Below are 15,325 nucleotides of genomic sequence, written 5' to 3'. Positions count from 1 at the left end.
AACGGCAGCATTGGTGGCCGCCGCGAAGGAGCTTTGTGGGCAAATCTTGATAAAGAGACAGCCACCCAACACGCACCCCGAGAGGGGTGGAAGAATATGCTCGCCAGCGCTATGCTGGGCGTGCGTTAGTGTGTTCGTGTGTATGTGTGTGTGAGAAATTGTGCGTGTGCGTGCCTTGTTTGAAGAAGGGTTTCCTGTGGAAGCAATATACGGCGGTGGCCACAACACATCGGTTGCGCTGCCGGTTGGCCGGTGGTGAAATGTTCGATTCAAGTGCAATCGTGTGCTTACAGGTTTCGTTTCGTCCCAAGTGAATCGGCGGAAGCACCGATGTGAAAAGAGGTGGTGGATTACTCCGCCGCGCCAACGAGCTGGTCGGTGTTCAATGAACCTGCGGCGGCGGCAACGATGACCACGGCACGGCCCAACGTTCGAAGAGTGCAAAGTTGCTAGCCCCGAAGGACTATACGTTCCGATTCCCATCCACAGCATATAATCCCCAACCACCGCACACACGCACACACACACGCACGTTATTCAGGGATGAATCAATCCTGATCTCAGCGTTGCGCTCCCGACGGTAAGAGAATTCGACGGCCCAGCCTGGTGTGGGGCTGGAGCCTGACGAATCGATTGAGCTTTCACGCGCGGCAGTCCGGAAAGTCAGAAAACGGGAGTTAATTGCATTACAGTAGGCGTTTGCTCTTTTTTTTGCACTGCTGAATAAAATTGATCGCCAGCAGAGTGAATCAACATATTTTTGCCACTCGTCGTTGTGTGTGGCGGGTTGCAACAATAGACAAGCATTTCCGCGCAATGACCCCCATTGTGTGTGCATTTGGGGGGGCTTTCCTTTGTGTGTTACAGTCGGCTAATTGCCATGCTAAATGTGTTCCTAGGACGCTCGGATTACTGGATCGACTGGATCGAAGCAAGCCTCCTTTGACGGACGGGGATCAGTAGAAAGAAGCGTTGTTTTTGACATCCTAAAATGTCCTTGCGCGCCTCCAAGCAGGCTGTGTGCAAGTTCCAGAGCCAAGAAGATGTGGCGCAACCTCCTAGGCTTTACGTAGGGTGTGCTGCTGCTGCGGTTGGCCAAACAGCAGGCCCCAGAGCCAGAGCCGGAACAGAGGCTCTTCGTTCTCGCGCTCTCTCCAAGCTGGCTGCTGGTGGCAGACCAGCGGCAGAGAAGACGGTCACAACGAAGAAAAGAACTATACTACTACACGGAGCAATCGGATGCTCTCCGCGCGAAACTCTCACTCCCGGCGGGCGAGGTGGATGACTCTGCGCTTCGCTGTTCGCGATTGGGGATTTTTGGATTTTGGAGTGTGTGACACGGTTGTCGAAAAGCGGAACTACCATGTCGTCCTCCCTGCGGCGAAGGAGGATGCTCCATTTCATCCGTGGACCAAGTGGCCCCACGAAACTCTCGCTCTCTCCCGCTCTCTCTCTCGCTCTCGGAGTGAGCCCCGGAACTCCGGTAGTCTGGAGTGTGGTGTAGCGTTCGGCACCAATGTATTATTCATGTGCAGATAGAAATGCAATGCAAGCCAAATAATGATATACGAAACTAAATAACACACACGCGGCCCCATAGTTGTCGTTGCTGACCGTCGCGCGCTCTCGCACTCGCCCAGCTGCACTCTCCGGTTCCCGGATGCGGGGCATGACGACAGGCCATATTCCATACACCATCCGCGGTGGTCGATGTTGTTTGCAGTGAGCTTACCAGCGAACACACTCGCACCGGAGCGGCCGATGACGGCAAGAGCCTGAGCCTGGTGGACGAGGCCGACTCATTCGCCGGCCAATGAGCGGCGAGTGGTGTGGTGCTGGTTATGTGTTTTTGTATTATTAATCATGTGCCCCGTCGCTTAAAGAGCTTTTATTTCAACAAGTACATAAAATGAGTAGCACTGCCTTTCCGATATCGATTACCCCCATCGCCAGCAGCTTTTTCGGGTGGACGAACGAACGAACCTGGTCCCCCTGCTGGGTAAATTGGCCGCTTGCGGTACAGCAACCTTGAAAGAGTCGTAAGCCAAACGTCTCCAAAAGCTCACTGGAGAATTACTGGAGACCAAAAAATATCATACGAATCATTGTGCTGTACCGAAACGTGACTTGGGCGCTCCAAAATCACATCCTTCACGTCCATTTGTCTAATGGTTTCCCCCCGCCCTGGCCGCGCACCGCCAATCGGTGTGTTGTGCGGAACATTGTATTTTAAACATTGAACGATTTTAGGACGACTGCAGGATTGCGGGAATGCGCATGAATGAAGCATACATCTCTCACCCGAGCCCATGTACACCCGAGCAGCAGCAATTCCGATTCCGAACCGGAGGGGGGCAACTAGGAACCACACCACCGCCGGTGTGCGTGTGTGTGTGTGTGTGGTCGGCAGCGAGTGTCATCTCGCGAGCTGAGGATGATCTTCGTTGTCCCGTTTTTGCTCTATGCGTTTTGCATTTCGAAAATGGCCAATTCACTTCGCATTGCGTTTACGACCGGAGTAACATATACGTTTCACTATGTACCGACAAAGTAACCGGGCAATGCAAAGCTATCTTGATGTAGCAGTATTTGCTTAGCCAACAACCAGACTGGAGCAGACTGTTGGGGCATCGAAGAGCCCTTTGGTTTTGTTTTCGGTGTTCGAAAGAGTGTTCCCAGTTCGTGTCGGATTTTCTTATGTGACCGACCGACCGACGAGTCGAAGAACGTTACGCGAAGTGCTGAGTGTGTTGTCGGCGACGATGGCCAGTTTGTAACTGCAAAAAAGGACCCTGCGAATGTGGTTCACAATGATTTTTTTGCAACAGGACCTATCTTTGACCTCGCGTATCTTTCTTCCATTTCAGCACGACCTGCTTGGATGTACCCCAGTGCAATGATGGCCGTGCTTTGAGCTGGCCGAAAGCAGCAACGACGCGCCCCAAAAACAGAACAAAATAAACCTGACCGTTCCTCACCGTTCGTCGCAATGGATCCGAACGAGAGCGGTCACCACGCACAGGGACCGCCGGCGGCGCCGCCACCACCCGTCGACGGTCGAAGCGCGCCGTCCCTCGTTCCGCAACTGACTCCGGGCAATGGGGTCGGCTTGGGTATGAGCTCCGGGGCTGCCGCGGCGTCCGCTTACCATCACCCGCACTACTCGCAGAATGCGGCCGCCGCCGCCGCGGCAGCCGCGGCCGGTCACCATCTGGCTCCCGGGTACGCGGCCGCCATGATGGACCACCATCATCAGCACGTGAAAGATGCTTACTACCACCACCATCACCACGGCCGGCATTACGATCCGTACGCGATGCACCACGGCCACGGTGGCCCGTACCATGCCCCTCCGCCACCGCCCTTGGGGTCGATGAATCCGATGCACTCGCAGCATTCCTACCACCAACATCACCATCCGCACCAGAATCCGTACGGTCACTCCGCGTACCATCCGCATCAGCCGGCGTCACTGTACCCGCCGCCACCGCCACAGGCCCCCACCGGCATGCACCATCATCCGGGTCATCACCACTCTTCGCTGCTACCCTCGACCGGGCCGGGCTCTTCATCCATGGGTCAATACTCTGGCAGCGGTGGCGGTGGCCATCAGCAGCAGTACCCTGGCTACGGACAGCCCGTCGCAGCCACGGATCAATCCGCCGGTTGTCACTATTCCACTCCGGGTGGTGGTCACCATTACAACCCGGGGGCCTATCGCGATGATAAGGATATGCTGATCGGTCCACCGGAACCACCCCACGGGGACCCATCCGGTATGGGTGGCTTACCACCCGCTCCGCTTCCTACGCAGACTGCCGGACCTACGGCTACTGGGGGAGGTGGTGGAGTGGCCGGCAGCACCGGTGGCGGTGGAAAACGTAAAATTGAAATACTCGACAATATTCTGATCAAGAAATCCAAACACATCCCCGAACCGGCGGGCCCAATGGCCACGGGCAGTGCTCCACCGGCAGCAGCTTCAAGCAATCAAGTACCGCCGCCGCCGGCTTCGTTTTGTCCACCACCCGGTGTACCCGGTGACCACCAGGGGACACCGGTAGGCGATGGTGTTAAATCGTCGTTCCAGATATCCAATTTACTCGACGACAAGAGTTCGAAGCAGCTTCCGGCCCCGCCCGGAGTCGATATGATGACCGCAGCAGCAGCAGCATTGCCACCGGCGCCAATCGAAGTTCGGGGCAGCGGGGAAAAAAAGCAAACGACCGGCCGCCATGGAGGCGGGTCAAAGGCGAACAAGAAAACGGCTTACGAAGGCGGTTCCGGTCGAAGCAAAGCCGGGGCAAACAATGCCAAACACGATTCCTCACACCACCACGCACACGGGGCGGGTGCGGGTGGCAGTAACGAGACACACCAGCCGACGGCTGACCACCAGCAGCCGGCGCCGCAGCAGCAGATGGACTTTGAAATTTCCGAAAAGCTCAAGGAGATGGGCGAAATCAGCGTCAAGCCGGTATCGAAGACGGACGCGAATGCCAAGGCACGGCAGCAGAGCGCCGACCTCGAGTGCAACGAGGAGATATCGCTGGAGATCACCAAGAAGGATGCGGCCGCCATCCGCAAGGTGACCAATTTGCGCAAAAACATCAAGGAAGTGATGGACGATAATCAGCTGGACGCGTCGACGCTGGCGGCCCAGCGGCAGGAACTGGAGCGATTGGCGCGCGTCCAGGAGCAGCAGCGCATTATCCGCGAGGTGCAGCGCCAGCTGGCCCTCGAACGCCAGACGAACAAAACGGAACAGAAGGTGATGCAGTTCCTGCAGGGACACGCTTCGATACTGAAACCACAGCAACCCGGCACATCCAGCGGGGCCGCCGCCGGTACGTCATCGGCCAGTGGCGGCACTGTGCCCACCGGTAGCCCTACGATGGCCTCATCCTCTGCAACGGGCGGACCGGTACGGCTTGGCTATGTGAAGAATCCGTTCGAAACGCGTGGCCGTCCACCGAAGAACCGGCAGCTGTTGCTGAGCACGACACCGATCTCGACGGTGACGGCCACCAGCGCTGTCAGCGCCACCACCACCACCCATCTCACACCGTCGGTCAGTATTGCGCCCGTAAAGGCCAGCACCAGTAGCGGCACGGTGCCGCTACCAGCCCCGGCGTCCACTTCGTCGTCCTCGTCGTCACCGTCCGTGATTCCGGTGCGCACGTTCGAGGAGATGGTCGACGACAGCGAGGGCGAAGAGCTGGAACCGGAGGACGAGGAGGAGGACGAGGACAGCGACGGGGAGGTGATCGCGCTGCCGGAGAAGAAGGAGATCGTGACGATCGACAGTTCGTCGGACGACGACGACTGCATCGTGCTGTCGGATGACGACGAGGAAGAACCGGAGGACGAATCGGACGATGACCCGCAGAACAGTGGGCTGCACGTGAACGATACGTACAACGTGCCGGATGACCAGGGCCGGGTGGTGATCAACGTGGGTCACGCCGACGGCGAGGAGGACATCTTCCTGGCGCCGCAGATTGCGCGCATCATCAAGCCGCACCAGATCGGTGGTGTGCGGTTTCTGTTCGACAACATCATCGAGTCGATCGAGCGCTACGACTCGTCGACCGGGTTCGGGTGCATACTGGCCCATTCGATGGGCCTCGGGAAGACGCTTCAGTTAGTTTGCTTCTGTGATATATTTTTAAGGCACACCAGCTCGAAGACGGTGCTCGTCATTATGCCGATCAACACGCTGCAGAACTGGTTGAACGAGTTCAACACCTGGCTGCCGGATGATGCGACGCACAGTCCGCTGCGCAACCACGGTGAGGTGCGGTCCCGCAACTTCCGCATCTACATCCTGAACGACAGCCACAAGACGCTCAAGTCGCGGTCCAAGGTCGTGCTGGAGTGGGCCAAAAATGGCGGTGTGCTGCTGATCGGGTACGAAATGTATCGGCTACTGAGCCAGAAGAAGATGACAAAGAAGAAGAAAAAGAAGAGCAAAAAGGGGGGACTGGCGGGGGCCGATCCGGAGCCGGTTGAGGAGGAGAAGGAATCGACGGAGGAGCAGCGCAACATGTTCGACGACATCCACGAGGCGCTGGTGAAGCCGGGCCCGGATTTGGTGGTGTGCGACGAGGGCCACCGGATCAAGAACTCGCACGCCAGCATTTCGGTGGCGCTGAAGCAGATCAAATCGAAGCGGCGCGTCGTGCTGACGGGCTACCCGCTGCAGAACAATCTGCTCGAGTATTGGTGCATGGTGGACTTTGTGCGGCCAAACTATCTCGGCACCAAGACCGAGTTTAGTAACATGTTCGAACGCCCGATTCAGAACGGGCAGTGCATTGACTCGACGCCGCAGGACATCAAGCTGATGCGGTACCGGGCGCACGTGCTGCACTCGTTGCTGCTCGGGTTCGTCCAGCGCCGGTCACACTCGGTGCTGCAGACGTCGCTGCCGCAGAAGGAAGAGTACGTGCTGCAGATCCGCATGACCGAGTTCCAGCGCAAGCTGTACAGCGTGTTCATGAACGAGGTCGTCCGGACGAAGGCGGTACCGAACCCGCTCAAGGCGTTTGCCGTGTGCTGCAAGATCTGGAACCACCCGGACGTGCTGTACAACTTTCTCAAGCAAAGCGAGCGCGATCTCGATCTGGAACTGGAGGAACCGGAACCACCGGGGGCGGCGGCGGCGGCCGGCAAACAACAGCCGGCTGATCCGGCTGCCATAGCGGCGGCGGCGGCGGCAGTGGCCGGGACGCCGATGGAAGTGGACGGGAATGGGCCGTCGGCGGCGCTACCGAACGTTTCCCCAACGACGATGGCAACGAAACCGGCCCGCAAGAACGCGGCGCTTCCGAAACCGGCCAAACCGTTGGCACTGAAAAAGGACGGAACGCCGCGCAAACCGAGAACGCCGAAAAAGCTGGCGGCCAACAATAAATCGCAGGCGGTCGTGGGAAAGGACGGCAAGATCGTGCCGGCCGCTACGATCAGCCCGAGCAACGTGACGTCGAAGGATGCGAACGCCATGGATACGTCACCCGCGGTGCTCCCGCCGAAAGTGGAACCGGGGTTGGACTTTGGTGGAGCCGACCGAAACGGCGTGAAACACGGTGGCGGAGGCACGGCACCGTATCCGGCACCGTTCCCTGGTGGTGAAGCCTACCCGTACCAGGCCGGGGCCTACCATCATCACCAAGCGGGTCATCCAGCGGGTCCGAATCCCAACTACGCGGGCTACAATCAAGACACGACGATGATGGGAGCGTACGATGCTTACGGTGCTCCGGGCGCTGGTCAGTACAATGCCGGTGGCACGCCGGCTGGCACGGATTCGTACGGAGGGATGTACGGTAACAATTACTATCGCAACGAGTACACCAATTCCTCGTACCATCACGCGCCGTACGATCAAGGCTACCCACCGTACGGTAGCGGTGCGAACCCGGTCGACACGAGTGGCAACCCCAGTTACAACGCCAGCAATGGTGTGCCCGGTGGTGACACCGGTCAAAACGCACAATCAACCTACTGGAACTCGGAGGCCAACAATGGCGACAACGGTGGAAACGGTTACAATGCTTACGCTCAGCAACAAGCCGGGCCACCGGGTACCAGCAACGGTGGTGCCGATGTTTACCCCGGCTATCCGGGGTATGGGGCCACGACGAACGGTAACTCGGGGCCGGGGCCAGCAAACGAAGCGTCCGGAGGATTGTACGGTTACACCGAGGAACCTCAACAGCCTACGGCGACCGGTGACGGTGGTCCGACACCTTCTTCACCGTACGACAGCGCGTACGCCACCGGGGGCAGCACCGTCAAATGGGAGGATCCAGCAACGGCCACCTCCGTCAGTGGCGACGGTAACGGCACACCGCTTTCCGATGCCCAGCAATCGATCGCCGAGCAAGCGAACGCCGGACAGCTGCCGATAAAACCCGAACCGAGTGAATCGATCACTGATGAAGCGCCCGTTCCACCCGGAACCGGAAGAGATGAATCCGGAACCGGGTTGGATGCCATTACGCAGGAGCAAGCGAACGCCCAGTACGCAAATCAACCGTCGCTCGACGATCTGAAGGATCCGGTCAAACCGGACCTGAACAGTGACAAGCCGAACGAAATCGTCGACATGGATACGACGACGACGAAGGACATCAGCCCCAAGATGGAGCTGGCGGCGGCGGCTGGAGACGCTGTGCCAGCGACCGTCGAGTGCGTGAAGCAGGAAATCAAACAGGAGACGATCAAGAAGGAAGAGGAAGAGACCACCGGGGGCGTTAAGCAGGAAGCGAACGGGCAACCGGAGGCTTTGGACAAAAAGGACCCGCTGTCCGTTGTGTCGGTGAAATGTGAGATTAAAAAGGAAGAAAATGGACCGATGGACGACGAGTGCGGTGCTGCGGGTCCAGTGGTTCTGAACGGGGATGCGTCCGAGGCCACCGACGATACTGGACCGACGAAGGACTCCGAGAAACCAGCCGTCATAACTCGGGATTCGTCGGATGTGGAGAATGGTGGCGACGTTAAGATGGTCAAGAAAGAGGAGGGTGTGGAAGTTAAACGGGAAGATGAAGAAGTTAAAAAGATTGAAAAAGAGGAGCCCGTTGAGGAACTGTTGGACGAGGACAAAAAACCGACCATCGCACTTCCAACGAGCGATGCCTGCGGTGAGTCGATCGGAACGGACGATGATTTGAAAGATAAGGCGTCCCCGAAGAAGGAAGACCCCGGTCCCGTGTTGCTCGATGGCGATGATCTTAAAGAGGGCCCGGAACAGAAGGTAGAGACAATCGCCGACCAGGAGAAGGTGGTGCCCGACGTGATCAAGATCGAAGATGACTGTGTCACCGTGAAGCTCGAAGAAGAAGGAGGCAAAGAAACGAGTTCCTCCACCACGTCGTCGGCGGCGGCGGCGGCGGTTGTGGCGGTGGGTCCAGGAATCACTCCCGGTGGTGCCGCAGGCACGGCAGCCAAGGAGCCGAAAGTAAAGGACGCCAAGGACGAGATCCCGTACGAGTGGGCGTTTGAGTTGATGAAGGGCTACGTTCCGGATCTGCTGGAAAACTCGCCCAAAATGGACATCTTCTTCTGCATCCTGGAGGAGAGCATCCGACTGGGCGATCGGTTGCTGGTGTTTAGCCAAAGTTTGCTGACCCTCAACCTGATCGAACGCTTTTTGCAGCGCAACAAAATTCCCGGCACCGAGAGCTACTGGTGTCGGAACAGCAGCTACTTTCGTGAGTATCGCTTTCATTCCCGAATATTTCGGCGCACTGGCTTACTGATGCGTTTCTTCCCCAGGTTTGGATGGCTCGACGGTGGCGCAGGAGCGCGAGAAGCTGATCAACGAGTTCAACTCCAACCCGAACGTGCACCTGTTTCTCGTTTCGACCCGTGCCGGTTCGCTCGGCATCAATCTGGTCGGTGCGAACCGGGTCGTGGTGTTTGACGCGAGCTGGAACCCGTGTCACGACACGCAGGCCGTCTGCCGGGTGTACCGGTATGGGCAGAAGAAACCCTGTTTCGTGTACCGGCTCGTGATGGACAACTGTCTCGAGAAGAAGATCTACGATCGGCAGATCAACAAGCAGGGCATGTCGGATCGCATCGTCGACGAGTGCAACCCGGATGCGCACCTGTCGATGAAGGAGATCACCAGCTTGTGCTACGACGACGGGGAAGATGGCGAGGTGAAGGATTTTAGCCAGGACAAGGACAAGTTTATCGACATCGTCATGCAGCACCTGCTGGCGTCGCACTCGAAGAAGCTCACGAAGGCCCCGTTCGCCCACGAAAGCTTGCTGATCGATCGGAAGGAGAAGAAGCTGTCGTCGGCCGAGAAGCGTCAGGCGCAGCGGGGCTACGAGCTGGAGAAGCAGGCGGCCACCAAGCCAACGTACTCGTACACCTCCATGGGCACGACCTATCGGGCGATCCGCACTTCCGATGGATCCATCATCCATCGACCGGTTGCTTCGGTAAGAGCGACGTGCCCCCCGGGGGCAATTCGATCGTCGATCTCTGCCCCCTACTAACACCGGTTCCTGTTGTAGGTACGACCCATGCAGGCGGGTGATGCGAACAAAACGAATGTGGCCGGCGTACGACCGACCCGCTGGATACCGGCCGAAGTGTGGCAACGGCAGGGCATGACGGCACAGGAAATGACGCTTCCAATCGGTACTACGCTTTTCACAGGATCCGGGAATGGCCACACACACACTGCTAACCGTTTCGTTTCCTTTTTTGCAGATGTCGTTATACCGACCAGCTCGGCCGATAAATCCAACATCGTGCTGAAGGCGGGCCAGAAGGTGATGGTGCTGAAGTCGCCCAAGGGCATCTACATGCAGCTCGAGAGTGGCAAGATCATTGCCATCCGCACGGCGTTCAAGGTGGGCCAAAGTAAGGACACGACCCCGGCCAAAGGGGGCATCGTAACGACCACTCCGCCCAGCAGCACGACGGCGGCCGGTGCTGGTCGCCGTGGATCGAACCTGACGTTCAGTACGGCGAAAGCTTCGTCGACGCTGCTCCTCCCGAAGAACGGCAGCGGGGCGGCCAGCGACTTTTCCGAGGGCAACTCACTGAGTATCGCCTCAAACTCGGACGATGACGAAAAGTCCGACTCGAGCATGCTCCCCCTGACGATCAACGACGATGGGGACAGCGAAAAGGAAACGATGAGCGTGGACGACTACCCGGACAAGCCGGGCCTGAAGAAGGACGATGTGGAGCAGGGCATGGTGCTGAACGAGAAGACTGACACGACCAGCAGCACCGGGAGCATGAGCTGCGGTGGCAGCAGCAGCGGTACGAACAACAGTACGATCCACACCGCGCCATCCTTTAAGGCCGCAGGGTCGCACCAGAAAGCGGGCGAGTCGCTCGAAAAGTTCCCCATGATTCAGTCCCCGTACGCGGCCAATCCCGCAACTGTGCCGAACCGTGCAGCATCCGTCCACCAAGCACACCAAGCACCGCAGCCACCACCTACGGCCACGGTCACGATCGATGACGATTCGCCTCCGATGCGCGACAAGATGGTTTTTAAGCCGAATTTGGTCGAACGCAAGCCGAAGGCGTCGCAGTCGGCGTTGAAAAACTATCGCCACAAGGCGGGTAAAGCCCAGGAGCCCATGGTTACCACGGTGACAACGGCCGCGGCTGCTTCGATGGCCGGTGACGGTACCAAGCCCAGCGGCAGTGTAGCGGCTGGGACGGGCGGGATAACTGAATTCCCGCCATCCGCGTCCGGTAGTGTGAGTGAGATCGGTGCAGGTAACGGCGGTGTCAGTGGGCCAGCGCCCGGTTACAATAGCTTGAACAGTATTCCACCGACCGCGAACAAACCGCCAACGGGCCAACAATCGTTGCTGATGAACGTGAACGACGGAACGGGTGTGAAGAAAGCGACACCAGCAGCAGGCGGATTGAACCCACAGGCTATGGACGCGTACCCGCCAACGGATACCGCCAGCAGCGGAGGGTATCATCTTCCGCAGTCCCCGCATGCAGCAACGTCCCGGCCGTCAAGTAAGGCGTCCGGTGAAGGGTTACCACCGGGAACTCAACCGACGTACTCTGCCGCTTACGGCGGTCACCATGGTCCACCGATGGGGGCTGGTGGCGCTAAAAACCACATGCACCAACAGCAGCAGCCGCAGCAACACCCGATTCGCTCATCGTCGTCGGTCACGCCACCTTCGCCTTACGGTGGCCACAAGAATCTACAGCACCACTCGTGGATGCCGTACGGTGGCGGCGCCGCAGGCTCTTCTACGAGCAGCAGCTCCACGGGAGGCGCCAGCAGCTATGGTCATCCTGCTCAGCACCAACCGGTGCAGCAGCAGCATCACCATCAGCAACATCCGAGCAGTTTCCCGCAGCACGGCCAAGGCCATCATCATCATCCGCAGCAGCAGCAACATCGCTCTCCGCAGCAACATCACCAGAACCAGCACCAGCACCAGCCCCAGCATCACCACCAGCAGCAGCATCCGCAGTACCATCAACCAACCGGGGCGACCGGGCCGGTACCGCCACCACCGGCACCGTACGAATCGAGTTTGAACTTCCTGGAGAAAACGACCTCGGCCTTGATCAACAATCAAAACCAGAGCGAGTTCCAGGCGTCCCTCAGCAGCATCACCCGCTCGCCAACGCCCACCGATGGGTACGTTGATTACGCACCGAAACCGGTGGCCACCACTGGGGCGGGTGCGGGAAAGAAGGGCGGCAGTGGTGGTGGCAAAAGCAAAACCCCGAAACAACCGAAAAATGATTGCGGGGCAGCCAAGAAGGCGCTCAACAAACGCAACAATCCGTCACCGTACACACACATTTCCTCGTCATCGGCCTCCTCGTCACCGTCCGCTTCGCCTGCGGTCATGAATCTTCCACCCGGTGCCGGTTCCGGTGTTCCGCCGGTCGCCGTCGCCTACCAGGGCTACCAGCCGATGCCACCAACGACTGCCGCAGCAGCAGCACCGGCTACGATTCCTGCGCCAGCGAACGTAACCACGGCGACGGTTGGCGGAGGTTACTACGATCACTATGCACCAACCGGGGCTGCTGGTGTTGGTAGCGGCGGCCATCAACAGCAAGCGGCCGCGGGCTACGGTTCGACCGTGTTTCCGGGTACGGCAAACGCGCTCGCACCGCAACCACCGCCGCCGCCGTCATCGGCACCGGTCTCGAGTGGGGCCGGGTACGCAGGGACAGGCGTAGGTAATGTGCCCGGTTCTTCGTACGCGGGTGAGTGATGGTTTGGATCGCTTTTACCTCTCTCTTCATCTCTCTCTCGGTGTTACTTCGTTTTCTTTGTATCTGAGTTTGTTTATTTTCTGTTCTGTTTTTTCGAGTACTGTTTGAAAATGTGGAGGAGCCAAGTCACAGGAAACTAGACGAAAACGAAAGGCTTTGTAACCAGAGACTAAATTGGGCATGTACAGCCGCGCCATATCGGGGCAAGCCGTGCTTCTAACGCGTGTATACACCTTGAATGGATTTTGGCATTCTTTGATGGAAGAAAATGGCAATAGTAATACAAAACCTCTTGCATATTCCCTGCGGATATGTATGGCGAAGGAAATAGAGGCAGAAAAGGAAATATTTAAATACGCCAGGCGTTTAGTTTAGTCTGAAAACCATTTACCAACTTTGTTGCGTTTTTTGTCGATCTGTTTGTGTGTCTGTCTAATTTCTCCGTTATGTGTTTCGTCTCTGTGTCCGTCCGTATCCGTAGGGCCGTCGTACACATCGAGCGGTAACAGTGCAACGGCAACGGCGACGGTGCGCTCCAACTACTACCACCACCAACCACCGGGAGCTGGAAACCCCATCGACTCGAATGGTGCTGCAGCTACCCCAACTTCCCAGGCGAACTACGCCGCACCGGTCTCGCAGTCGCACCACGGTTCATCACCGCCCGATGCCAACATGCCCCACTACTCGCAACCCCAAGCGACACCGGCCACGGTACCGGTTTCATCGTCGCCGACCCCATCGCGAGGATCCCGAGGATCTTCGTCCTCGTCCCATCAGCAGCAGCAGCAGCCTCATCATCTGCAGCAACAACACCATCATATGCATCACTCGCAGCAGCATGTGCAACAGCATTCGCATCATCCACATCAGCATCAGCAGCATCAGCAACAGCAACAAGCGGCTCCGATCGTGCAACCCGATTACCCGGCCTACCAGATGCCTTCGGCACCGATGGTAGCACCTAGTGACACGGCGGCAACGCCTGCTATGTATGGGCAGCCGCAGCAGCAACCACACCACCACCAACAGTCCCATCAACATCAGCATCATCAACAGCAGCCGCCGCAGCAACAGCAGCAGGGAAGCTTCATTCCGTACCCGACATCCCCGCCGGCGTCGACGGGCACTTCCTATGAGACCGGCACGGTGGCTCCCGGAGGTCAAAACGCCACAGCCACCACCACTACTGCAAACACGAACGGATCCGCCTTTCACAGGCCCGAAAGTGGTGGTCCTACCACGACGACTTCATCGACGGCGGTAACAGCAACGGCAGCAGCACCACCGGTGGCCGTCGCGCCGCCCGTCTCAAGCTACGACACACCGCCAACGTACATCCCGGATGCCAATGCTCCAACCTACCATCACGCCCAGTACCACCATCATGGCGCGTACCAGTCGGGGCCGACCGCTCCTCCCCAGTACCACCATCCCCAGTCGCAGGGCTACTATCCGCCACCGCCGCCGCCACCGTCGTCGGCCTACTCATACTACGCGGCACCCGGACCGTACGGGGCCGCGCAACCGGACCCGGTACCACAGTACCACCCGTATCCTGCGCCACCGGCACCACCTTCCGCGAACCCGCCGGGTGGTGCCGGTGCCCCCGGTACCGGCGCAGCAACGACTGCAAGTGGCTACAACTATCCACCGTACCCGAGCCAACCTGGCGTTGGCCAGTGGCAATAAAACTGGTGCACAGGCTCATTGTGTACAGAACCGGAAACGGATCCGACAACGCCGGCAGCGTATACGAAACACAGTGTACGTATGCATGTGTGTGTTTGTATGTATACGTGTCTATTAGGGTATGTGTTTGTCTGTCTCTCTGTGTGTGTGTCATTTGTAAATAACTTAACTAAAAAAGCATGTGTCCTCGCACTCTCATCATCGAAAGAGAAGAGCCACCAGCCCGCAGCTCTCGGGCTCCTTAACTTGGTTACGCTACGAGCGAAGCTGGCTACTGCTACTGTTGCTGATGTTGCTAGGGGCAACTGAATGTCTGACTAGAATGTTTACGTAGATTTAGGGAATTAAGAGTCACACAACCAACAACCTATACGAATACAGTTGACGGGTGGTGGCGCACTTGTTCCTAGAACGAACGAAAACGAGATAAGGATGTGTAGCCAAAACGGGTTACAGTCCCTAATCCGCCGCTCATGTGTACGAATCGTGTGCTTTGGCCTCTCCCCCGGCGGGGAGAGTATGTGTTTGTGTGGCGTAGTTCGAGTAGCGAACAAACCACAGCAGCACCACTAAACTTGAACAAACTTCCTCCAGTATGTAATCCTAACACCACAGGTTCTCGCTGCTCTCGTGTTGCAAGTAGAGTCGCTAGTAGTTTCGTCGCTCGCCGGGCAGAGATTAACCGCAATGTGCGCAAGTATTTCAGTATTATTTTTTCGTTTCTTTCCGTTCCGTTAGCAATAAATTATGGAAGAAACGTTTGTCCTCTGTGCTTTGTATATATTGGCACCGTCCGCATTGTGCGCCGCCCACTGGTTCCGCTTTTATTCGCTCCGCTTGTGTCGTTGCCGAGTGGCCGACCATTCTTTACTAGAGCGCGCGCGAG

At 57.9% G+C, this 15,325-nt stretch overlaps 1 protein-coding gene across 1 annotated transcript; it reads left to right on the top strand.

Moving 5' to 3' along the window:
* Positions 1–2,989: 2,989 nt before the first annotated feature.
* LOC128279203 (uncharacterized) lies at positions 2,990–14,439 on the top strand. The gene is made up of 7 exons (XM_053017921.1): positions 2,990–9,218; positions 9,283–9,959; positions 10,035–10,161; positions 10,234–11,822; positions 11,973–12,738; positions 13,229–13,704; positions 13,810–14,439. The coding sequence occupies exons 1-7, from the start codon at positions 2,990–2,992 to the stop codon at positions 14,437–14,439; spliced, it is 10,494 nt and encodes a 3,497-aa protein (XP_052873881.1).
* The last annotated feature ends 886 nt before the right edge of the window (positions 14,440–15,325 follow it).

Source organism: Anopheles cruzii, chromosome 2, assembly GCF_943734635.1.
Source record: "Anopheles cruzii chromosome 2, idAnoCruzAS_RS32_06, whole genome shotgun sequence".
NCBI classification, from domain to species: domain Eukaryota; kingdom Metazoa; phylum Arthropoda; class Insecta; order Diptera; family Culicidae; genus Anopheles; species Anopheles cruzii.
This window is presented reverse-complemented; position numbering and strand designations above follow the sequence as displayed.